The sequence below is a fragment of the Sinocyclocheilus anshuiensis genome, unplaced genomic scaffold, assembly GCF_001515605.1.
Source record: "Sinocyclocheilus anshuiensis isolate Anshui unplaced genomic scaffold, SAMN03320099.WGS_v1.1 scaffold1638, whole genome shotgun sequence".
Classification (NCBI taxonomy): domain Eukaryota; kingdom Metazoa; phylum Chordata; class Actinopteri; order Cypriniformes; family Cyprinidae; genus Sinocyclocheilus; species Sinocyclocheilus anshuiensis.
The window spans coordinates 1,064,974-1,091,575 of NW_015542885.1; the positions used below are offsets into that span (position 1 = coordinate 1,064,974).

General features: G+C 36.8%; 1 protein-coding gene across 1 annotated transcript in view; it reads right to left on the reverse strand.

Moving 5' to 3' along the window:
- Positions 1-26,602, reverse strand: part of LOC107694638 (uncharacterized) — a 153,725-nt gene that overhangs the window by 69,877 nt on the left and 57,246 nt on the right. The window contains exon 2 of the mRNA XM_016494321.1: positions 12,052-13,746. Coding sequence (XP_016349807.1) covers positions 12,052-13,503 — 1,452 coding nt within the window. The 5' untranslated portion in view covers positions 13,504-13,746. The remainder of the gene's footprint in view (positions 1-12,051; positions 13,747-26,602) is intronic.

Genomic DNA, 26,602 nt, shown 5'->3' on the forward strand with positions numbered 1-26,602 from the left:
TCTGTCATTAATTACTCACCCTCATGTCGTTTCAAATCCGTAAGACCTTCGTTCATCTTCGGAACACAAATTAAGATATTTTTGATGGAATCTGAGAGCTGTCTGACCCTGCATAGACAGCAATACAACTGAAATGTTCCCAAGTCCAGAGACGTAGCAAGGAGCTTGGTAAAATAATCCATGTGACATCAGGGGTTCAACCGTAATTTTACGAAGCTACGAGAACTTACGGGTTTGAAACAACATGAGGGTGAGTAATTAATGACAGAATTTTCATTTTTGGGTGAACTAACCCTTTAATATAGAGATTTTGAAGCTCCACTCAGGCAGTTCAAAGACCTGTTCTGACTGCAGCCTCCGACTTCACACTATAATATTGATGTGACTTTTGCAGTTCACAGGCTGTTAGAAGCACATCTGAAAAATACACAAGTAGTCATTCATACCTGCAAAAGTCTGCATCTTTGTATAGTCATGTTTTAACAGTACAAAAGGCCACAGGTCAATTTCCCTCCCCCAAAGCATCACCCTATTCAATAATCTCTCTTCATCTCTCTGTCTCTCTCAGTGGCATTGCCCTCATTCAGGGCCAGTAGGCATGGTTAAGTAAAGCGGATGGCCAGCCTCAGCTGAGAGGATTCAGAATAAATATTAGCTCAAGGTCATGCACTGTATTCACACTGGACTATATAATCATGAGCATCCCCTGTCTGAGCATGAGCGAAGCCTTACAGTCCTCCAGCTGCAAATCACTGACTACCTCTTTATTCTGCCTTTACTCTAGCCAGGCATGAGAGAACCTGTAAGTTACATAATTTCTTCAATGTTGAAACTTACCAGGGTTTTCCCAACCTGGGTGTCACCACATCTATTTGATTTTAGTGGAAATGATTATGATTTTGATTATGATTTATGAGTCATAATCAAGCAATTTACCATTCACACAGAATGTTCTTGCATTCCCTCTGCAGTCTGCACCAGTCTTATTGGTGAAATAAAACTAAAATAAAATATAAATATAAATATTAGCTTAACTTAAACTTAGAAAAACTAAAGGGATATTTCACTCAAAACCAAAAATTCTGTCGTCATTTACTAACGCTCAAGTTGTTCCAAACCTTTCTTCTGTTGAAGATAAACGAAGATATTTTGAAGAAGGTTGAAGAAAAATACTATGGAAGTCAATGACTACCGGCAACTGTTTGGTTGCCAACATTCTTCAAAATATCTTCTTTTGTGTTCAGCAGAAGAAAGAAACTCATACAGGTTTGCTTGCGGGTGAGTAAATGATGACAGAATTTTTATTTTGGGGTGAACTATCACTTTAAATACTGAAATAAAACTTTGTTGAAGTAATAAAATGACTAAACCAAGATAATGAAGCTAAATTAAAATATTAAAAACCAAACAAAAAAAGTATATTACAAAATTATTGCTAAAATCAAAAAGAAAACTGAAAATATAAAAATAAAAGATAACTTAAAATATTAATAAAGAGTTAAATAATACTAAAATAACACTGCTGCACTATTTTTAGACAGTCTGAGTATAAACCCATGCATTCTTTTCCGTCTAGCTCTTTTGTACTGTAGATGCAAAAGCATGTCCTGTGTGAACGGGCTGCTAATTAAAAAGCCATGTTTAAATACCAGACGGAATACAGCTTAGGCCTTGTTTCTTGTGAAAATTCTCAGCATTTAGTGAAAGACTTGCAATCAAAAGAAAGGCATGCAACAGACTGAAAGTGTGCAGTGATATTCATAAGGCAAATTGCTAAAATCACTCTTGATGCATTTGAAGAAATGTATATGAAAGATGAAATGGCAGGTAATTTGGTCAGTTTATATTAACTGTTTACAGATGCATGGTGGAAAGAGGCTTGTGAAGCACATAATTTGTAAAAAAAAATAAATAAATAAAAGTGAAAACCAAACTGCTGCCCGATGTGACAATCACTATGGGACACCAAGTGTGACCTGACTAATTTCATGCACCGTATGGAATGGGAGACACAAAATGCAGTTACACTTTAATGTTTTTCATATACAGATTGACAAAAGCCAGCTGCATTTTGTCAGCTGAACCTTTTCATTTTGTCTGCAAAAGGTGTTATCCACAAATTGAAAAGTTCAGTCACTCTTGTGTGTGCAAATAGAAGGAACTTGTCTGAATTTTGTGCATGAAATGAGTGTCTGGCTCAGAATCTTGTGTCTGAAATTATTTGCGAATTTTACATTTAACGAAAAGCTGACTTTCATCTTTCAGTGCATGAAAAGTCTAACTGCATTTTGTCATGAAATATTGCATTTCCATGTCACGTAATTAATTCGGTTCACAAAATTAGCCAGGTTACACTTGGTGCTCCATAAATCAGCCTTTTAGAACATATCTGAACAACCATTTAAAAGTTTGGGGTCTGTAAGATGTTTTAAATGTTTTTGAAAGATGTCTCTAAAGCTCAAATTATTGGATCAAATATACAGTAAAGAAAGCAATATTGTAAAATATTATTACAATTTAAAAGGACTGTTTTCTATTTTAATATATTTAAAAATGTCATTTATTCCTGTGATGGCAAAGCTGAATTTTCAGCAGTCATTACTCCTTTCTTCAATGTCACATGGTCCTTCAGAAATCAATCTAATATGCTGGTTTGGCAATCAAGAATCATTTCTTATTATTATCAATGTTGAAAAAAGTTACACTGCTTAATATTTTTGAGGAAACTGTGAGTTTTTATTTCAGAATTCTTTGATGAATAGAAAGTTCAAAAGAGTATTTATTTGAAATAGAAATCTTTTGTAACATTATAGATGATGGTTTTGATGCGTCATTTATGAATAGAAGTATTCATTAAAAAAAATCTTACTGGCCTTAAACTTGTAGTGTACAGTAGTGTACAGGATAGGGATTTTGAACTAATGAGATTTCACAGTGGGTAAGGCTAACCAGCGCAATGCCACAGAAATAGAAATTAGAGCGATTATCAAAATTTCCTGTTGCATATTGCAGTTGTGACTGGTAGAGGAAAAACTCCACATAGATTTACATGCAAGAGATGGCTTTTATCGCTTGTCACGTTATTGCATCACTTTACGCAGGCTGTTTCTCTGTTGTGTGTGAGAGAGAATAAGTCAAAGTTAGTCAGGAATCAAAAAATACCAGAATGCCATGTGATAGCACCACTTCTTAGAGAAATGAAAACAAGTTCACGTTTACATGTGATAAAAGCGTGGGTAAAGGAAGAAAAAAGCACGTGTGTGGCATTATCTTGATTTGAAAGATACACGGAGAGGCAGAGAACAGAATAAAGAGAGAGAAGAGAAGAGAATGGCTTAGACATGTTCTCTTTGAATTTCACTTATAATAGACTCTCCAGATCCTCCCCCTTCCCCCTCTCCTGTACTTCTTCCTTTCAGCTCCCACTCTCAGAACAGAAACACGTTTGAATTTCTTCTCCACAGGGGTTTATAATAAAATGGTATTTAACCACGCTCTATCTCTCTCTCTCTCGCTCGCTCTCTTAGCCTTCACTCTCTCCTTGTTTTCTGTGCTTTTTCTCCTTTTTTAAAAAAAATAATTAAATGTAAGAATCCCTCTCACCGGATTCCAAGGTCATGAGTTTGCATATACAGTGGAGTCTGAAGACACACTGAAAATCTGGGGTTCAAAATCTAATTTAAAGGAGCAGTTCATCCAAAATAAATAAATCATGTACCCTTTCTCACCTTCATGTCGTTCCAAATCTGAATGACTTTCTCTCTTCTGCGGAACACAAAAGATGTTCTGATGTATCTGGTAAATCTAACATTTCAATTGTTTTTGTCTATACTAACACCATTGGACCCCCTTGACTTTCATTGTATGAACACTGACCATTGCACTTGTGTCTCGCACCTGTATCTTTTGCAGCATCTCACATTTGACACTTTATTCTAAAATGCATTACTCCAGTAAAAAAGTTCAACTCATAACAAAAAAAGTCTTGAAAACACATTATTTGTGAATGACCCATTTGAAAAATGTTATGGTGTAATATAAGTATAATCATAAATATTTAAGATTCTCCACTATTTATATAGGTCACTAATCAAATAAATTTGTGACACTGAAAATGTTCAACTCTTTCTGAAAGTTCTGACACAAACTTGTTGCGTTCATGCGGTTCGTGTGCCGCTGTCATGAAAATAAAAAAGGAGACAAACCAAATACTTTTCACTCAAATTATTATGCTAATAATATAATTTAAAACAAAGAATGTTAGAAGCATTCTCATTAATGGTCTCACACTTCTGGACCGCACTGTTTGTGTTTTCCACATTGACCCTCTCCTCCCCTCTCGCGTGCATTTCCAGCTCATTTGCTCCACGGCATTAACCTTCCGACGTTTTCTCATTCCTAGCCCATCTCTCTGTCCATCCGTCATCTCTTCCGCCCACCCCGTCGCTCATCTCGACATCATTCCTGCAACTTCCTTTATCATTTACCTGTGCACCCCTCCTTTTCTTCTTTCCCTCTCTCTCCTTGTCAGTCTCTTTCTCTCTCTAATTGCTCTCTCTCTCTCCTGCCGAGCTCCAGCCCAGAGGCTAAATGATTTTCACTGCAAGAGACAGAGTGAAAGAAAACACAAAGCCGTTCCGAAAGAGACATTCCGCAATTATTACTGATGATCTCTCTAGCAGCGTGTGTGCTGTAACTGTTGCCCCTGTGTGCTCTCTTTCTGTCGCTCACCCTCTGTGTCTGATTCTCACTTTAGTCTCATTTTCCCTCATTCCCCCTCCCTTGCTTTGTAGTGATATTTAATTCTATTTGGATGTGCAGTGTTTTAGAACAGCTTGTTGGCCATGCTTTAAGGAATGAAAGTAGACAAGCCATGCGTGTGTGTGTGTGTGTGTGTGTGTGTGTGTGGATCATGCGTGCTACGCCATATTGAAATTTCACCAGCTTGGAGCTCCACGGTGGCATCCTAACCTCCTTTTTTTCATCCCAAAAATACGCTCCGTGCCTACAAATGTTCTCCTGTTGAATTCGGTTATAGGTTTTATCAGATTGTCTCAGATCTCAGTGTGTTTTGCGAGAAGTGCAGCGCAGGTGGATTCGCCGATCATCGGGACCCTTGGAGCTTGCGGAAAGAACGCAGGGGTTCAGGCAGCTGGTTGCTGCTGCAGTGTGACGTTCCTCCAAGAAACAGCTTGATAGGAGGGCACTTTACCTTACAGGTTGCCTGTAGTACCCACCAGCACCCGAGCATATGGTAGGAACACAAGGGAATCAATACGCTCGTACCCTCACTCTATAACATGCACAAACATGTTTAAAATTAATTCTTGACATGACAAACAGGATGCTTTAGTCCAGAGATGGACTGGAGTTTAAAAGCCAACACTGGACCATTACAACCCATCATGAATAATTTCCCACTATAGTAGCTATCACACATGGAAGCCCATTTCCACTTCAGAGAAAAAGTAAAATGGTAATTGTGAGATAAACTTTGAAAAGAAATAAAAGAAATATCTCAATTGTGAAATATAAAGTCACATTATGTGACAAAGTCATACTGTGAGATATAAATTCACAATCTTGGGAATTAAAGTTGCAACTGAGATATATAAAGTCACATTGTGAGTCATATTATGAGATATAAATTCAGATATAAGGGCACATTTTCAGATATGGTCACATTTATGCGATATAAAGTCATTTTGTGAGATATAAACTCAATTTTAATAATTAAAGACACAAGCGGGAGATAAAAAGTCACATTATGTAATATAAAGTCATATTGTTACACTGTGTGATATAAAGTAATACTGTGACATACACTGTGAGATATAAAGTCACATACAGTCATATTGTAAGATTGTGAAAAGTCATATTATGAGATATCATCTCACAATTTTGAGAAATAAATTCACAATCATATTATGCAAAGACATTATGCAATAAAAAGTCAGATTGTGAGATATAAAGCTACATTGTGCAATATACAGTAAAGTAATACTGTGAGATATAAAGTCTTATTAGGTTGGCTTATCTATCTATCTATCTATCTATCATCTCCTAGCGACATGCTAGTCATGCCAGAAACATACTAACAGCATGCTAATCATGCTAGAAACATGCTAGTAACTGGCTAATCATGCTAGAAACATGCTAGTTACCTGCTAATCATGTTAGCAAACATGCTAAGCATGCTAACAACATACTAACAAAATGCTAATCATGCTAGAAACATGCTAGCAACATGCTAGTAACTGGCTAATCATGCTAGAAACATGCTAGAAACATGCTAGTAACTTGCTAATCATGCTAGAAACACGCTAGTTACATGCTAATCATGTTAGCAAACATGCTAAGCATGCTAGCAACATACTAACAAAATGCTAATCATGCTAGAAACATGCTAGCAACATGCTAGTAACTGGCTAATCATGCTAGAAACATGCTAGTTACATGTTAATCATGCTAGAAACATGCTAGCGACATGCTAGTAACTTGTTAATCATGCTAGAAACATGCTAGCTACTTGCTAATCAATGCTAGAAACATGCTAGCAACATGTTAGTAACTTGTAAATCATGTTAGGTACATGCTAGTCACTTGTTAATCATGCTAGAAACATGCTAGTAGCATGCTAATCATGCTAGAAACATGATAGCAACATGCTAGGAACATGCTAAAAAACATGCTAGCGACATGCTAGTAATTTGCTAATCATGCCAGCAATATGCTAGTAACAGGCTAATCATGCTAAAAACATGCTAATCAATCTAAATTTTCAAACTTCAGGCTTTTACAACTGCTTTAAACTTTTGGGCTAGGCTTTCTCAAGCCAACCTAAAGTTTGTCTTGACGAACTTTTTTATCTAGTTATATTATATAATGTCATATTCTGAGATATAAACTTTACATTTTTTGAGATACATCTATAAAGTCACAGCTGAGAGATACAAATTCACATTCTGAGATATAACATTACATTGTGTAACATGAAGTCATTTTGTGAGAAAAAAGCTCATAATTTCAAGAAATAAAGTCACAATTGTGGGATATAAAGTCAGAACTACCTTTCATGTGAATGCAGCTTCCAGAATCACATGCATTTACTATAACAAACTTGTCTGATGAATTAACAAACTACCTTTCCAGATATTCAATGTGGACTTTTGAACCCTATTTATAAAATTATTTCTAGGTTATATTTAATGTCTTACATATCATTTTACACTGCAAAAGCAGCACTAATAAAATACACAATAAATGAAGTATCACCAGTAATGCTGAGTGAGACTTTGAGATTAAAAAGTCTAATGTGTGAATATATAATTTTTTAATAAACTAGTTGTGGGTGCGTTTGGTTGCTTTCATTATGTGCTTGACTTTATTAGGTTGACCTGTACTGTACAGTGTTATTAATATAACACCTTCCCCCCACGTTTGGCCTCTAGCAGGTGAGGAGACTCACGGGCAGACAAATAGCAGCAGAAGAGCGATGGGGCACCCAGCGGCAGGAAAGGAAGTATAGCACCCTGCGGTCAGTCAATGAACGATGCCTGGTGGCACCATCACAGTTTGTTACAAGGTCACTTTCAAAAACCTTAACACTCACAGTCCCTGAATAGTGAAACAGACTCCTAACCCTTAACCAGGATCCATGGCAATCCTCAAAACACATCGGAAAACAAATTGCACTTAACTGAGTGAATGCATGAAAGAGTTTTAGTGATCAATCCCAGTCTAAACTAAGGTCCCTACTCAGTGAGACCCAAATCTGAAATATCAAATTACTATTGGTGGAAAAGGTTTCAAAAGCCACCCGACTGGAGTTAACTGAGCTTCCATGAAATTACAGAAATCAAGTGCTTGTGAGTGTTTTTAAATGGATTTCATAAAGTATTTGCAACACATTTAATGGGGTTTTGATGCACTTGCCATGAGAGGATTTGAAAATATGAACTGAAGAAAGTGAAAGATCAAAGCTCAGAATGCTGTTTAGAGATTTTCCTGGACAGAGCTTTTTTTTACAAGTCTGTGAGGAGATTTTTGAAGACCTAAATAAATATGCTGTTCTTTAACAAATAATTATTTAGGACTAATAGCTGTGCTACCTCTCATTTTTACTTAATTCAGCTGGAAGAACTACATAACATCACAGCTGATTTTGTAGTTAACTTACACTAGATTTGACTTAGACTGACTGTTTCCAGTCCTCCTCACTTAATATTTCCAGTCCTATCAGTACTCAGTGTAGGGAAAAACTTATTTAAATTTGCTTTAAAAATTGGTACTGCCCCCTAGATATACAGTACATCTACCAACTTATCCATCCAATTCAGAATTGAATTGAAAATGCCTTTAAAATTCAATTTGTGCAAAAAAGATAGAACATCATATAGATAGACAGAAAGATAAAATAACAGAATGACAAATAGACATACAGATAGACAGACAGAACAACAGAGACAGAACGATAGATCGAATGAAAGACTGACAGAACGACAAAATGACATTTATTTAACGGCAAGTCAGAATTTTGGCTAGCAAAACTTTGAGAGTTTAAGAGTGACAGAGCAGATACATTTTTTGAGCAGGTCCAGCAGAGTGTATGTTAGAATAATTCCTAGTAGCGTAGCACAGAATTGCCAGCACTCTCTACCAGTGTGTACTTTGAGCACAGACTCCTCTGCAACATAAAACAGTGAAAATGCCTGCCAAACATATTGCTGACAAAACAACTGTGGAATTATGGATCGGATTTGTAAACCACAATGTTTCCAATCAAAGCGAATCAAACAAAACTCCAAGGAGGGTAAAGGGCTTGGATATTTAAAGAGATAATCAAAAGACCGCAAGCACCAAAACATCACTTCCACAAACACAAAACCACAGGAGAGTGTTTTCCAGCACTTCAAGTACCAAATCTCAATCATGCCACTTTTATTTTGTACATCCAAATTATGCCTGTTAGGAACAGCCTAGGGAGACCTACGGTTTTAAGAGACCACAATTGCGCTAAGTTGGTACGACAGAGTGCAAATTTGCTTTCCCTATGCCTCACATCCCGGCATTGCTTTCGAATGCAAAAGATGTGCTAATTTATGTCCATAAATTAAGATCAAGAAAAAAATACATTCATTACGAAATTACAGCGGAGCATATATTGTTATCATAAAATCCCTGCATATGCTCTCTAGCAATGAGTCCTCTGACATAAACATATGGACGCTTGTTATGCCAACCCCCCAATTGGATTATCATTTAACATAACAATAATTGCATATAATTGATGTTACCTACCATAAAATATGTTAAAATGCATAATTACCAGTACGTTATTTATAGACGCCGTAATGAGTATATGAACGCGCGCTCCAAATGCTGAATCTGTGATTAGCTTCACACTGTAGATTGAGTACGCTGTGGCACTTGGCACGTCTGCCGCGGGGCTACATAGTTCACTTCAGCCCTTTATTAAATCATAATCATCTCAGTTATGAGGTGCAGCAAAACACATCCCCAATTGATCCAACAGATAGCAGTGCAGGCGGCTCCGCACAGGGTCGAAGCAGCAAGATTAAACATCCGTAAGAGCATTAGGACACATAAGAGCATTAGACGTGTACATGCACACACAATACATGCTCAGGCTCCGAGCAGGTTCAACCGTGGTTTAGATACTTAGTGGTTTAGTGGTTTAGATTTATTAGATACCGTGAAGGATGCTCAGTGAGCAGGGAACTATCAGTGACAGCATTGCCACATGTTAAAGCACACCATATTGGCTCTAATGACATACAGGACTGTCCATCTGTAGCAATGGTCAACAGCACCTAAGGCATTTTTAGTCTCATAATTCCCTATTCCTTCTCTCTGCCACTTTCTCTCGCTCCCACTTTCTGCTGTCCATGAGGCCCTAATGAAGATCAATACTTGTCTTCTTACCCATTCTAAACAGCCATCCCGTTTGAGCTCAGTGATCAAATGTGTCTAAAACTATTGGGTGGATGTGTCTGGATCTGGAGTTGGGTATTAACAGCACGGGGGGGTTCATTATATGCTGCAGGAGCCAACTCACAGACAGAAAGAGGGTCCCAGAAGAGAATGCAAGAGGGTTTTTTTCTATTCCACAGTGCCGTCTGACTGCCTCAGACAGACAAGCGGAATCATCGTCATTCATTTACACAACGTATTACCCCACCGCCTTCCCCAGACGCTCAAACTGCAGCTCAGGGAGATGGCAAGAGGGAAAAGACGAGAAAAAGACAGAAAGAGAGAGGTTGAAACTGTGAAACAGTGAAACAATGTCAGATATACAGTGCCAGTCAAAGTTGCACCTCATATGATATTAAAGACCTTTTCATCTAAAGGCTTGTAGTTAAATACTTGGGAGTACAGTTTTTAAAATGCATAAAAAATAAATAAATAAATTCAATTTACTTGAGTTAAAAATCAAAATTGACATCTCAATTTTTTATTGTTTTAAACAAAGAAAACTCACAAACTAACAAAAATGATTTATGGTTAAAAGAAGAAAAACATTCACTTAATTTACTTTTTTTTAAAATTATGCTTAATTACCCTCATTTATTATCTAACACAAAAAGTAAATGTACTTTGAAAGACATTTAAATAGTTTTACTGGATAATATTAAATTTTTTAGCAGTATCTGTATTAATGCTTGCAATGTACATTTAAAAATATTTTAAATAAAAAACTAATTATAATAAATACATTTATAAAATAAAAACATATTTTAAAAATAATTGAAATTAATGGTTGATAAGTTCACCTTACTGGGAACATCGGTTGGGGGAAAGAAAAAACCATAAAAAAAAATTAAAAAAGCAAATGGTGGCTAAAAACTAAAATATAAGGTAGTTTTGTTTAAAAATTTTGGTCACTGCATAATTCTCATACATCATTTTGTGTTATTTCATAATTTTATACTTTAACAATTATTCTAAAGATCGTAATAAAGATTGGGTAGTTATGTCTAAAATTTGACTGGTACTGTAAGTCATGGGCCCCCTCCAAACGGGGTCAGCAATGGAGTATGACTCACAGAAGAGAGGTAATGTTATTTTTCACCCTCCACCACCAGGCTCTTGATTTTCTGATGAGAAGAGCAATTGTTCATCACAGCACATACTGTAGCTTTAACAGAGTAGAATCAACGGCTGATTAAGAGGCTGATTGAAACATTATTCTGTGACCTGCAGAGCTCGGCTTCCTCAGGATTCAAACAGACAAAGACAGCAAGAAAAAAAGACTGGGATAATGTGACTAATGCCATTAAGATCAGTGATGTGATAAACATCCAGGCACAATGTTCTGTGGGATATGTCTTTCAGTCTCAGTGTGAGCTTTTTTCCCCCAGTTCACTGTGTTGAGGGTCATATTGGTTAGTGATCTTTGATTTTCCTCTGCCTAAGTGATTAATCTCAGCTCATTATTCAATTAGAAAAAGTGGTTATTTAGATAAATGCAAAAGTCAATCAACATCAATTAAAAGTTGCTAGCAATGAGTTGGGTGTTAAACAGATAGTTCATCCAAAAAATGAGAAGTCATCATCAAATCATTTACAGAAGAATGTTTTTGTCCATACAGTGAAATTCAGTAGGGTCCAAAACAACACGACTAAAGTCTGTTGGAAGATTTTTTTTTTTTAAACAAATTAATACTTTAATTCAGCAAAGCATTAAATTGATAAAAGGTGACTGTAAAGACAGTGTACAGTGTTTAAAAAGATTTCCATTTCAAATAATTGCTGCTCTTTTTAACTTTATATTCATCAAAAAATCCTGAAATAATTTGCCATGGTTTACACAAAAATATTAAGCAGCACAACGGTTTTCAAAATTAACAATAAGACATGTTTTTGAGCACCAAATCAGCATATTTAGAATGATTTCTGTAGGATCATGTGACACTGAGGACGGGAATAATGGCTGCTGAAAACTCAGCTTTGCCATCATTTTAATTTAATTTAATAATTTAATTTTTGGGTGAACTATATCTTTTTAGGGGAAACATAAGGGGTTCTTACCCTTCCAATGAGCACTGGTTCTGGACCAGCATACTCCTCAATGACAAAGAACTGGTTCCAGATCCAGCTTCGTCGTCTTCTGGATCGAGAGATTTCCCCTTTTTGTTGATTCCGCTCCTCATCTTCATCCTCATCCATTTCCTGGAAAACAAGGCCTTGTCCATCTCTGCCAGGGCGAGAGTCTCCCCTCATATCCACCTCCTTCCCTCCCCATTGTGGATCTGGTGGGAGTTTTAGGATGTGACTGCTGTCAATGGGTTCTGAAATTTTAATCAATGGATTCTGAGTGACACCGAATGGCATACGAACACTCTGATCTGATTCCTCTTTAATGTCAAGACTCCTCTCAGTCAGTGAGCTGAAAGCATCAGGCCGATGTCCCGAGCCAATCTGAGATGGAGAGTGTGATATGTCCATATCGCTCTGACCAGCCAAGGGATTCGTCTCCGTGACGGGCATGATCTCACTTTGGGGAGTTGATGCTAAGTGAGTAGTAAAGTGTTTGTACTTCCATGAAGCAGAGCCCGGTGCACCTCTCACCTCCATTTTTCTGTCCCCCTCGCCTAGATCCATATTGAATCCGCTAAATTGTTTAAAGACAGTGTGAACCTTCTGATCTGAATTTAAACTGGTATTTGTAGAAGTACTTGAATGTAGCTCCGCAGTCTGGTTGTCCGAGTTATAAAGTTCAGGAGTGCCTATCCTGTCTTGTTTTTTCATTTTAAATGCCTCCACCTGACTGTGATCCATGTTGATCAAATCCCTTTTCCTACTGTGACTCATTTTAACTGGAATATTTAGACCTGAGACACTCTGAAGCTGGGAATTCACAATCCGTACAAGGTTCTCTTTAGATATCAGTTTTAATAAGCTTCCAGTCAGGTTCAATTTCCGAGGCGAATCTGGAGTGACTGCTTTTGTACCCGCTGTTGTGTGAACAGCAGAATTTGAACTTGCTCTGGATCTTGAAGGGATTTTGAATCTGGTTCTGTTGAAGTGTATGCCAGAAGTTGTCCTGTGGTGCATCGGGATCCATTTGTCAACTCTTCCACCTTTCTTTGTGTTATTTCTACTTCTTTTAAACTCTAAAATGTCTCTAGTGTCATCGATTGGTGCTTGTACCTTTAAATCTGCTTGATCGGAGTCTTCGTTTATTTGTACTGGAGGTTTGGCATTAAACCCAACAAAGTTTTCCTTGGTGAAGACAGGAGAAGCTCCATGGCTCTGGTGAACTGTAATCTGCTCTTCAACTTCCTCAGGACCAATCAGTTCTTTGAGTCTTGTCATTGTATTGCCATTCCTCTCCGGACTTGTATCCCATTGGTCAGTTGCTCCATTTCCTGTATGCTGGGCATGAATTGAGCTCACTCCCCTTCTCTGAACAATCTTAGTGACACAACCTCCTCCTACAAAACAGAGGGACACCAACAGGAGCAGCCTCCTGTCAATCATGTCGTCCGATTGTTATGTATTAATTTAACCAACAACTGTTGAAAAGACGTGTTTGCTTTCCACTTGTCTTCATTCTTTCGTTCTTCTCTTTTCACTCTTCTCCACTTATTCCTCCATTACACCGCCTTCATCCAGTTTAAGTCAGTTGTGTTCACTTTATGTATCTCTCTCTATCTAGCAAAGCTTCTGTGTTTTGGTGCTGGTGAAATGTTTTACTCAGTTTCCCACAGAGGGTTGTATGCCCTAAGAGAAAAGATAAAGGTAATTAAGTTAAAACTTTAATCATTGCAGTGTTAATTAAAAGTGGAACGACAAGGCAAGGTAGCAGAACACACAGCCAGGCTGATTTATTAACGTCTGAGTAATCGCAAGACAGCAACATCAGCAGCATCAGCAGCATCATTAGAATTCAATATGAGCCAAGGTGGCTGATATTTTCTTGTACTGTCAGATGTCGCAAGTATCATCAGAAGGCTTATAGGAAAATGTTTTATGGCATTTCATTTGTGCTCATTGAAGACAAAGTCCTGGTGGGTAGCACACACAGTGGCGCTCTGGATCCGGATCATGTTGTTTCCTGTCTTATATTTGACTAAATATAAAAAAGTTGCAGTTAAGGTTTTGTATGTTTACATACGGTAATGCAACAATACATTTTAAACATTTTAAGTTGTATAAATTTACATTAGCTGACGTATTATGATCAACCATTAATTAAAAATGAATTGCTGTATATTTATAAATTAACATTAACCTACTTTAATAAATGATGCAAAAACAGTTAAAAAAATAATACAAATAAATAAAATACATATACATGAAAAAAGCACTTTACCCTCATTGGCTTGCATATTGTATGTTCAATTACTTTCATATCAGTGTGTTTGATATGTCTTGTGTCAAATTCTGGGTCGATCTTTTACAATACTGTCCCACTAATCAGCACATATTCTATAGTTTATTGCAATGGTTCTCATGGTCTTGGAAAGCCTGAATGTATGAGGCCATTTTAAAAGTGTGATTTCTAGACCTGGGGAAGTCATGAAAAATTTTGTAATGGACTTCAATTTTTCTAGTTATGTCAAGCTCTAAAATATTTTTAACCCTGAAAAAAATGGATTTAATTATTATGGCTTTTATAATGGATTTTAATAATTTAATTTATTACAAAAAATCTACCACTCAAGGTTCTGTAAATAATAATAATTTTAAAAAGTTTTAAAATTAGCAACTTTTTCATTACAGTAAAAGTACCAGAAAAGTACATTCAATTATTGTCTGTGACAATGGGGGGCCTTGAAGTCTAAAAAACTAGTGATTTATTTTATATAATTTTTGGGGCAACCTATGTACATTTTATTGCAATCAACTGTAGTGGTTTTTAAAGTGTAGCACCTCATTCTGAGCCTCCCTTCTGTGTCAATACTTCAAGGTCTAGTTCAAGTGCTCTAGTTCAAGTGTTTGTTTGTTCTTTGAGCAAACAAGTCAAATATCTGTTAAAATTGATTTAGGTAAAAATCTATTCAAGCATGTGCTAACTGAGGACTGAGGAGGGAAAAACACCAACCATTTGAGTATATTTTTTTACTGAAATGAATTACAGACTTTTCAAGCATTCAAGCATGCCATCTACTTCTCTAATAGAAGCTCCTTCCAAGTTGGTGATGCATCATTTCACAGGTTGATTTTTGCAATTACCTGGAAATGAAGCTGTTTCTACCACAATACATTAGGAACTGCGCAATTTTACAGTTTAAGTGTGATGTTGAATGAGGCTGTCTGATTTCTGTAGACATGAACAATGAAGCACTGCAGTGTGAGTTGTGTTTATGAAGAGTAATGAACAGTAAGTTGAATGATGGTAATGGTAAAACTGCATAACACTGCATGATGGGTTGTGTATGTGAACAAAGATGCCCTGCGGGACATATAATTGCAAAACAAAGAATTGTGGACTACAGAACTACTTTGACTCAAGAGCAGTGTGTTAAGAGTTAGAGCCCTTGAAATTGCATAAAGCCAGCCAATCAGACAATTACTGGAGATTTTAACAATTTTTATGTGCAATGTGCTTCAGACATTCAGCGAATAAACACTATTGTGGATTTACTGTAATTGCAGACGAATGCACAAGGGATTCTACACTACATTTAACTCTTGGTTAAACACTAGGTTAAGGTCAGTTTTAACTATCATTAACACTCATTTTGAAAGGGGATTACCACTGATTTGGCAAGTTAAAATAATTGCGCCAAAAGTATACTTTGTGATGCCAGAATGCCATGGTGAGTTGTTTAGCAACAGACAACCAATTATGAACAGCTTCAGTAATTACCACTGATTTGGCAAGTTAAAATAATTGCGCCAAAAGTATACTTTGTGATGCCAGAATGCCATAGTGAGTTGTTTAGCAACAGACAACCAATTATGAACAGCTTCAGTACTTGTCATATTAAATATTCATGTGCTTTGTACAGTTGCAGAAAATTTCCATGCACCCATGTCTGAGGGAAACAGTGATGTGAAAATGAAAAGTCAAATGTGAAATGAAAATTCACACTATTTTCTAAATGCATGTCAATGATCTTACTGTGAATGATTCATTCATACAGTTTTTTTTTTTTCCAAATGTCATAACTCCATCTTCAGGTGAAACGACGGCCGTCTCTCTGGAGATTTCTCCAATCATTTAGTCTGCTTAAACCCCGCCCCTCTCTTACAATAAGCTTGCATTCAAATCTGCCAACCAATCTTTTTTTTTTCTTCTTTTTTAATAATCTGTTTCACTTGAATTTACATCCTAATCTGGAAAAAAATACTGTCAGTGCTTCCGTTTCATCACAACTTTTACAGGATCAATAAAGCTATGCTATTATTTAGCATATTTTCAGCAGACACAAGACAACCAGAGCGATAACACGATGACATTCCCACAGACAGACAAGCAGTTATTAAAACAGGTCACATCTAGTCAATCAATGTTAATCACCTCATGAATATGCAAATAAGAACTTTAACCCAGCATTAACAAACGCACAGTGTGAAATCTATGAATTACTAACCATGAATAGAGTATGAACTGTGTGAAACATGGATAAGATAAACGAGGATTACATTAACCAAGTGTAAGAAGCCCAGCTGTGATAATTGCTGGGTAATGCGTTGTGAGTGTTATGTCCGCTGTAAATGCTGTGACATGCTGGTACAGTAGCGGCGCTCTGGGTCTTGTCAACACGCCTACTGAAGTATAACCGAATCCTGCGTATCCTCACAGGATCCCTAAAGTCCCTCGTTCCCTCTCCCTCCTGATTATTCACACAACCATTCATTCCTTAACAAATATTCCTCCTGTCTCCTAAAAGCTTTTCTGTTCATGTTATATTTTCTCTTTCGTCACCACCTCCCACTCACCACCTGTCTCTCTCTGCCTGGCCCTTTCCATTTCACAGCATTGTTTTAATATGTTATCCTCTGCTTCCCTCTATTGTGCTTTAACCTCTCTCACCTTCTGCGCTCTGACTCTCTTCGATCAATCAGCCAATCTCTGCAGTGACATTGGGATTGATGGCTGTCTGGCACCTGCACTGATGCTAAACTAAATGAACCTGAAGCAGAGAGTCTTAATGGTAATTTATCTTAATGGTAGATTATACAAATAAATAAAAAATAAAATAAAAAACATTACCGTGCTACAACGGGATCCAAGTCTGCCCAGCAGCAGCTTTATACAATGAACAAATTAAAACAGCTGTTTGCTGATGCAAAGCAGTTAAGTTTCATACAGAAATGGATTTGTTTTTGCTTAAATAACAGATGAATACGCTCCAAACAAATCATTCATGCAGATAGGGTTGATAGGAAACTGCTGATAGATTGTTGTGCTCTTAATTTAACAAGCTTGAAAACTACGTAGAGGCAAAATTGCAGAGGCAGTGAAATCTTCTTGCCAGCAGTGACAGTTTCTTTAGATTAGATTCATTAGAAAGGAACTTTTTTCACACTGGCTGACTTATTATTGATGGCTTGACGGTCATAACTTGGGCGCAGATTTGGATTTGGACAGTAGAGACAAGTTTCTAGATAATATACTGCAGAATAGAGTGTAGGAATATTTGTAGTGGCGATGACTGAACGTAATGCAAGTACTGAAAACAATAAAAGTGTAGTGTGTCACGTTTTCATAACACACAACAGCTGTTTCTTTTTAAAAAAACATGTTTGTTTGTTTTTTTACAGCTGCAGTACAGATGTTTCACATTTAAAGTCATTTTATGAAATCAAACTGCCTTTAAATAAAGAGTAAAGATAAAGAAGAAAGAGAATGGGAATTCTAAAATAAACTCCAGTGTAATATTTGGACATCTAAAGGTAGTGGACAAATACTTAAAATATCAACATGAAATCCAAATTGGCCATATTTATTTTTATGCATATTTAGTTTTGACTCCATTCTGTTATGTAACACTCACTTTTCACAATCCAGTCAATTTCCAATTCCCAAATATTCAAGCCTCATTCAAATATTTTTCACTCAATGAATGTTTCACTCAGAAATGTGTCACATTAAGAAGGTGAAATAGATTCCAAATGGCAATTTATGCTGAAAATACTGTAAACAAAAAAAAAATTATTTGGTTACTTTGATTTTCTGTAACAAACAAATTTGTAACACATAAACAAGGAAACTGGTCGAAATGGAAATAAAATAAACAAATAAAATTTCAGCTTTTCAACTGTTAGATACAGTTATAACCTACATATGGAAAACATCCATAAAAATGAAATAATTAGGGATTTCTGTGTATATATTTACATGTACATTTGTACAGTTTGTGTACAGTCAATGTTAAAACCAAAACTACTTAATTGGTTCATCATCTAAATTAGCTCCAGACATCAAACAAATAAACTTATAAGTTATAAGTTATAAACTTATAATTCAATAGTAGGTGGGAAAGAAGATGCAATCTAACACTACAAAGATCCAGGTTGCTAACACAAAGGTCGCTGGTTTAGTTCCAGGAAGGAGTGTCCCACTGGAGAGGTTCTGTGACAGCACTCTTGCTCTACCACTGTTGTGCTCCTGAGTGAGACACTTAACCTCGCTCTGCCCTGACTAAGGCTCTTAACACCAGCTTGTTTAATTGTCTCTGCTCCAGGCAGACTGTCCCTCCAATTACAGTGCTACTTTAAATAAAGTATCTGCAAAATGACAAGTAACCATGCTGGATACATTTAAATGCTACAGTCCCCAAAACACACAGAGTGTGCACAAATTGTCTTTGCATATTTCGCTTGCCCTATTTACTCACCCATCTAGTATACAAATGTATGTGCAGATCTGGACATTGTGGGAAAAAATATCCCATTTGTGATTCAAAATTCTGCCCTGAATTAACCTGCATAGTGCATGTACAAGTAACACGTCTTACTTCCGCAGAAAAAAAGGTTATCCATTACAATACTTTGCAGAATATTTGGTTTTGATGAAGCTCTGCCTACACTCCACTGATGGAGCCAAGTGACAAAAAAATAGGAATTTCTTAAGGCTACAAAAAGCTACAACGATCCCTTTCTACGGCAGAAATCAATAAAGCTGTTGCCAACATGAAGAATGAAGAAGAATTAAGCAGTAAAGTAAGCAAAGTCAGCAAACTAATAGTTGTGCTAAACATTAATCACACTTTGCATTAAAAGTGGATGGGACCTAAACAAGAAGAAATGCTGGTTGTGAGGTCATGGAGATGACTCATGAATATTATTAACGGTGCATTAAAGTCATGTCGGAAAAATCATTTCTACGTGTTGAACATGCATGAATGCCATCACAAAGTCCTAAGTACAAGTAGGAATTCTAGAAAACCTTGTTGAATTTTATGCTGAAAAGGTAAATCGCCATCTTGTTTCGACCAAAGTTATTTGAACACACCTCTGTATTTGCAGACTTCCCTGGAGGACTTGAATGCACCATAAGAATATGCTTAATTAGAGTATTTCTTCAGTTCAAAACTGAAATGTAAACTATTATAATACCTTGCTTATAAACTAAATTATTTAAACAACAATTCAATAGCATGGTGAGTGGCAATTCAACATAAAGCTAAATTCAAATAGTGATTTGAAATAGCGATCATTCTTGTCAACCAATTCAAGTGCTTAAAAGAACTTGTGGTATATGTTTTATATGAAAACCATGGTAGCATTTTCATTTGCATACAAGGATTTAGGGTTCTGATCCTCCCTACTGTTTTAATAAAATATTTATATTCCATACCTGACGCAGGAACACATTTATTTTAGTGCTTTCCAGTTAATTCATTATGTTAGTGTGATTAATCATAAAGAAAGCAATGTGAGACAAAAAAAAGTATGCAATTAATCATGCCCCCTGACCTGTATATAAATTTCATAATAAAAATTTCCATTAGAGCCATTCATGCTTAAAGTACTGTTTTGCTACAACAGACAAACTGCAACACCAAACCATATTTACAGAAAGTGGACAGGTAAATATTGTACAATATAATATAGAAACAATAGGCATCAATTGGCATTAAGTGTAATTATATGACAAAATTGCTGATATCCTTGGAACAACTAGCTTCCACTGAATTAAATAGTTATGGGGACATGTAATGATCCCTATGCTTATGCCCATCTAATAATGGTTCATGCGAGGGGCGTAAAATACAGGTGGCTGGACTGCTCTATTGTCATGGGCACCAGGGTAACAGCTGAGAGCATAGAGTAAACCAGCGTATCGACATTGTCACATCTGTGGTGGGAGTGTACCCTTGCTCAACATGAACAGCATATGCGAGTGAGAGACTGAGCACAATGCCCCTGTCACTATCTGGTCTCTCTGACGCTGTTAGGGGAATCAATGTAGGGTAAAAGTGTATGGCTGAAGCTGTCGGGAGCAGTCGCTCCTTAAACTGGAGTGTGTGTGTGTTGAACAGCAGAAAGAGACAGCATCAGATCTTTTTCAGACTTGCCTTTCGCTTCATGCGACATGCATCCATACACCCCACGGACAATCAGAGTATCTCACTGAACTGATTAATTGGGGTCATAAACATTTGTAATTAATTTTCCTTCTCCCCAGGGCTTCGAAATCTCTTGGTTCGTTAGTATTGGAGGCAGATCTTTTCCATCGATCGCCGGAAACCATGGTGCAGTGAAGGCTGTCTCCAACTTAACGAGACTGAAAATTTTCATTATTAGAGAATTAATTCTCTTCCGTACTCCTTACTCGCCATTTATTTCTCACTCTTACAGATATAACACCTACCCACAAAACACTGTTCTCAATCAGAAAGCCAGAAATATATTCATGCAGACAATGTGCTACATAAACGCTCCATTCCAAAGCCTAGTGCGCTTTGGGTGTGTAAGACATCATAAGTTCAACGTCAAGGCTGTTCCAAAAACTAGACAGCTTAATTACACTGCTCCCTAAAAGATCTTGCTTTGACCGAATTTTAAGCAGCATCAAATGTATCTTTCTCAAGTAAGACAATCCCAGTATGCACTATGATAAGTTCAGTGAAAAAAAATAAACGAGTAAAAAAATAAATAAATAATAATAATTAATTCAGTAAAAAAATAAATAAATAAAAGATGTTGGACTAAAAAAAAGAAGAAAAAATCAATAAAAACTCAAATTACTTGAAATAGCACAAATGATAATTATGAAATTATGAAAAAATGGAAATTAATTTGTTAAAGAGTACAGTGTTATTAAATTATTAGTGTTTTTAAAGATTAACTTTAAGTAAGCGTTAGATGCTGGCCAAGATAATCTGAATGTAAAAATTAGGAAGTTTAGCATGCAAAAATAAACATACAATATGAAAATAATGCATAAAAATGTCTCATCATTAAAAAATATGTCTAATCACTAAAAAATAAAAAATAGTAATTAATTAATAAATACATAAAATTCTAATATTGGCCAGTAACTGATCTGGTACCGATATACTGTGCATTACTCTTAGAAATTATTTTAATAATTACATTATTAGAAACATATATAAAACATAAAAACATTTTTAAACCCAGACTAAACTACATTTTAACCAGAAAATGGTGTGTTCAATGCATGTTTATTATAGCAGACTGAGTGCTGTTTGGATGATGCCCAGTTGAGTTGCTGCCTATATAAAGTGTTCCAAATCAGTCACGTCTGAAGTTGTATTTCAATTAGTATGTAGGCAGTAAGGCAGCTATCTAGGTTTTGGAACAGAGCTACTATAATGTTCTCGAAAAATCACTTACTCTTCATAATACACATTCCGCAGTTGATTTCAGATCAGAAGCGCACTTGCAGTCTAGGAAACATTATCCCACACATGGCAGTGGAAATAAATAAAGCTAGCTTTGTTATGTTTTTCGCCTCTCTTGCTGTAGTGCTCCAGGGAACAACATTCTGGACCAAAAGGGAAAAAGGAAAGAAAAAGCCTAGCATTTGTCTCTTTACTGCCCCTGTAGAAAAAAAATCAAAGTTCCGCCTACAAATATAAGCAAACTAATGCTGTGCGGAGTGTGACTGCAGGTGCTCCCTGCTGCGAGACCTTCAGTGGCACAGAAGTACAAAATGACTTTGAGAGAGTCAGTCTTCCCTCCCTCACAAAAGCTTGAGTGTGAAACAAGAGATCTGAGAGCCACAGCAATGGGGGAAAACTGCCAAAGTGCAGAGGGATAATGCACGGGGCATTCTGTTTGCAAAAGGGGGATGTATCTACATCTAAATGGATAAAATCCATCGTCCTACAATTGTATTTTACCTGAGGTGAAATTAATAAACTGCTGATCAGTATGCCGTGACTACGCCAGCATGGGGTGTCGACGGGGGGCCGGTGTTTTTTAAAATGATGCCTCTCTCGGGACACTCAAGAAACAAGCTGGAGGGGGTGAAAATAAACACGATCGTAGACTGAAAAGGACAGAGGGAGCATAATCAGATGGTTTTCACGTTCCGATAAGTGTCAAGGATAAGTCAACTTCAGGGTGGTTCCCGTCTGGAGGATTAATATAAAAGGATAATTTTAACACAAAAGACAAAAAGGGGCTTAAAACCGCGCAGGGCTTTGGCACGCTGAGAGCGCTTCCGCCGGGGCGAGCGGAGGAGAGGAAATGAAAACTCAGCAATCGGCAGATGAAACGGGATAAGAGAGATAAACAATCTCCGAGCCCTCTGTTACAAAACAGCCTATAAGAGACAATCAATCTGACTCCCACACCACAAGCCAACAGGAGAAATCTTGCCATCGGAAATCTGATTATGGCTGAAGGTTCTTGGATGCTAAAAGTACAGTGGGAAAATGGTGAACATGGCCTCCCTCTGACCCCACTGTCATAAGCACCTCATTAATAACATAATCAGTATTCACACACATTACTGAGCTTTTAATAATTCATAAATGGCTACAAGAGATGCAATGGGGTTAGTAAACAGCAAGACATAAGATAAGAAACCTTTTGGTATTTGACGTGTTTGCAGTCTAAAATTAACCTTTTGCCAATGGCAAGACATATATGCACTACTGTTCAAAAGTTTAGAATAATTAAATGTGAAATAATATTACAATTTAAAATAATGTTTTTTTATTTCAATATATTTAAAAATGTAATTTATTCACGTGATTCATGAATTTTCAGCAGCTATTACTCCAGTGTAACATGATCCTTCAGAAATCTAATATGCTAATTAACAGGGCAAAAAAAAAAAGATTTTGCATTGTTTTTATTATAAAAGTGTCATCATGCAATGAGCCCCATCTCACTTCCATAAACCTCAAAACTCTCACTTAATAAATGCGCTAAAGTCCCAAAACCACGTAAATTAATTTTCTTCTTAGCAAAAAACAACTAATTAAAATATCGTCTTCCAATAAGTGCAATACTTTCATATCCGTTAACATCTCCAAAAGTAAACCGTTATGAAAAAGCTGTTAGAAGATGTGTGAGCCACAACATCTGCTTTAATAACCATTTGTATGTCACTGATTTCAATTTATCGTCACTAACATTGAGATTTAACCAAGTATTATGTTGCAGTTCCAGTAAACTGGCAAATAATTGCTTTATTAACTCACTGAAATCTGTTTCCATTCACCTCTGTGTTTGTCTTATGATTTAATGATTCTAACCGAGTCGTTTGTGAAAGATGGTAAGGAGGGTTACAATTTTATTTTTACGCTGCACTATACACTGGAAAATGGACTTTCAAGTTGTCTAGTTAGATCTCATAATGATAACTTCTGCTCAGTCATCAGTTTAGCAACACATGTATGCCAGTGTTTCACAGACAGAGCGTTGCCAAAGAAGATTTACTGGTGAGTCAGAAAGTGCGGAAACATTTGCTGAAATTACACCTGATGCCCATCAAGAGTCTTTCTTCTTCTTCTGCCTCAGTGGCTCTTGACATCAAAAAGCTATCTGATCCCTTCAGAACAGCACCTGACATTTTACTGAATGGCCTTTGCAATCTTTGCCTCTCTCCACTCAGCAAAAGCTCTATATATGTGTTTGTGTGGATTCACTACGTTTACACAAAGTTAATAAGGCAAATATGTCAAGATGATGTCAGTTGAGTACATTTTAATTGAATTATTTACATGATATGCTGGTTAATTAAGAAATCAACATTAACTGAGAAAAGCCCCCAAATGAAGACAATTCAAAGACTTCATATTACTGCGAAATGTATGAATGAGATTGTACGAATTCATATTAATTAGCCACCAATTCCCCAAAACATACAATAGGTATGAATTACCATGAGAATGTGTTGGAATAGATGAAAAATGACTTTAGAAGAAGAAAACCACAGCTTAAACCAGTTTAAAATGGCTTAGTTTCATCTGGTCTTCCATTAGTCTAGCTGGACTAATTGAAAAATTACCAAAACCCCTCTAAAACCATCCTATATTCTGACCAGGTTGGAGACCAGTTAAGACTAGCAAACCAGTTGAGGCTTGTTTAATATGTTTTTAGGGATCTTTTAAACTTTGAACGGTCTTTGTATATGTGGCTCACTTATAGTAGCATAGGCTACTTGCAAAAACAGGAATATGGCACTTAAAATGTAATTGTAATTGCTCTGGTGTTATTTATTATTTTATTTATTATTCTCACTTAATTAACATGTTAAATTGACAAACCAATTTAAATATGAAAGGCTGAAATGAAGAAATGTTAACATTTCAAACATTACAATCCATAAGAAAAAGACAATGCCTTTGTCATAAAGCCTGAAAGAGAATAATGACCCTTAATAGCTCATTTTACTAATTACTACTCGTTTCTCATTAAGCTGATAGTTTCATTCAGAGCAATTTACAATACGCTTATTATGGAAGGGCTCCTGTGGCGTAACTTGGGGTAAAGTGTCTTGCTCAAGGGCGCGATCCATTGATCAATCCTTGCGAGGTTTGAACCTACAGATTTGTGATTAGCAGCCAAGATCTTTAACCTCAAGCCTTTCTAAAAACTGCTCAAATTCGTTCATACAACAACAAACACTTCCATTGTTGCCTATAGTTACAATCTAGTCTCTGAAAAGAGCAAAAAAGCAGCAGTACAGTAGCTCCACAGGGCACATCCTCTAGCTGAATGACGATAAAGTGAACTTCTTCAGCAAACACAGATCGATTGGCTTTGTTCAAGCCATCTGTTAAATAGCCCTGCTATCAACGCTCAGAACTGACATCTTACGTGAACCCAAATACATCCGAATCACACGCTTTCTTACTATATAACAATTTACTTGTGAAGGGTTATAGAATTAGAGCTATACCTTTGCTTAGTTCTAGGCTCTAGGGATTCACTATGGCTGGAGGTACTGATCAAGCTAACAAGCTCACAGCAGTGCTAGCTGAATGCTAGTGTTGTGGGGTGTTAAAAATATATCAGACTTTAAGTTTGTTTTGGGGTTTTGTGAGACACCTCAGGCACTTCTGTGACTATATTGCCAACTAGGGCTGGGCGATTTTCCCGATTTTATCGATTAATTCGAATTTATTGTTTTGCCACGATTTTATTTTTTAGAAATCGAGGAATCGCAATTTTGAATAGAAATATTACCAAATGTTAGAATTAGACACTTTGACAATATGACGGTGATAACAGTAAAGAGAAAAGAACGATCCAACTGCCTGTCGGCGCACGTGATTAACCGCTCACGTGTGACGCGCTCTGTGAAGGACCATACATTAAGCACTAGGCGTCATTCACACAGAATGCGCTTTTGTTTTGACAAAGATGCGACGCGGGCAGTGGAATAGGTAAAACATTTAAGAAGATGGGACAAGAAGAACTTCTTTTAACTTGAGCGCAGTGTTTTTAGAATAGCGTTTCATGCATGAGACACTGCAAGAGACGCGAGCGCAACAGTCAAACACAGCCATGTTTGCACAGAAAAAACAATGAAAAAGCAGCGCAATCGAATAAAAAACCTGTCAAGAACTACTACTGTATGTCTGATATTTCATGTTTGCATCATGGTGAAAGGCTGAAAGCTGCTGTTGTTTTTAAAGAACATTTATCAGCCCTCTACGAACACCTTGGCAATTGAATCGCCATTGGCTAGTAAATGTTTTTGTTTACTCGCCAGACTGATATATATATTTCAGTCTACTAAGAATTCTACTAAGAACAATATAAAACGCACCAAGGATTAATGAGCTACTGGATTCATGAATATTAATCAGGTTGTGTGCGTTCGCTCGAACTGATTTGCTGAAATCAAAACAGGGACGATAATAGCCAATGAGATTGCCGTTTGCGCATTAGTTCCGCCCACTACCGGAGAAAGCGGTAGTTCTTAAAAGCGTTAGAATTCCAAAGGAACTCCGTTAATTTGACAGCAAAATACAACAAAGAATATCGTTTACATGTAGCGCGCATAGGTAGCGCGTCAATTCTCTCTCTCCTTCTCTCGCTGCGTGTGTGTGAAACAAAGCGACGGCAAGTCGTGCGCTTCACACTAGAGTTTACGGGACGTTAAATACAGGTGCGTTGCACATCCATTCAGAAGAACTGAAAAACAGCACAGATCGCTTGGCGGAGAGTGAAACTCTGAAGCGCTCAGTCAGAG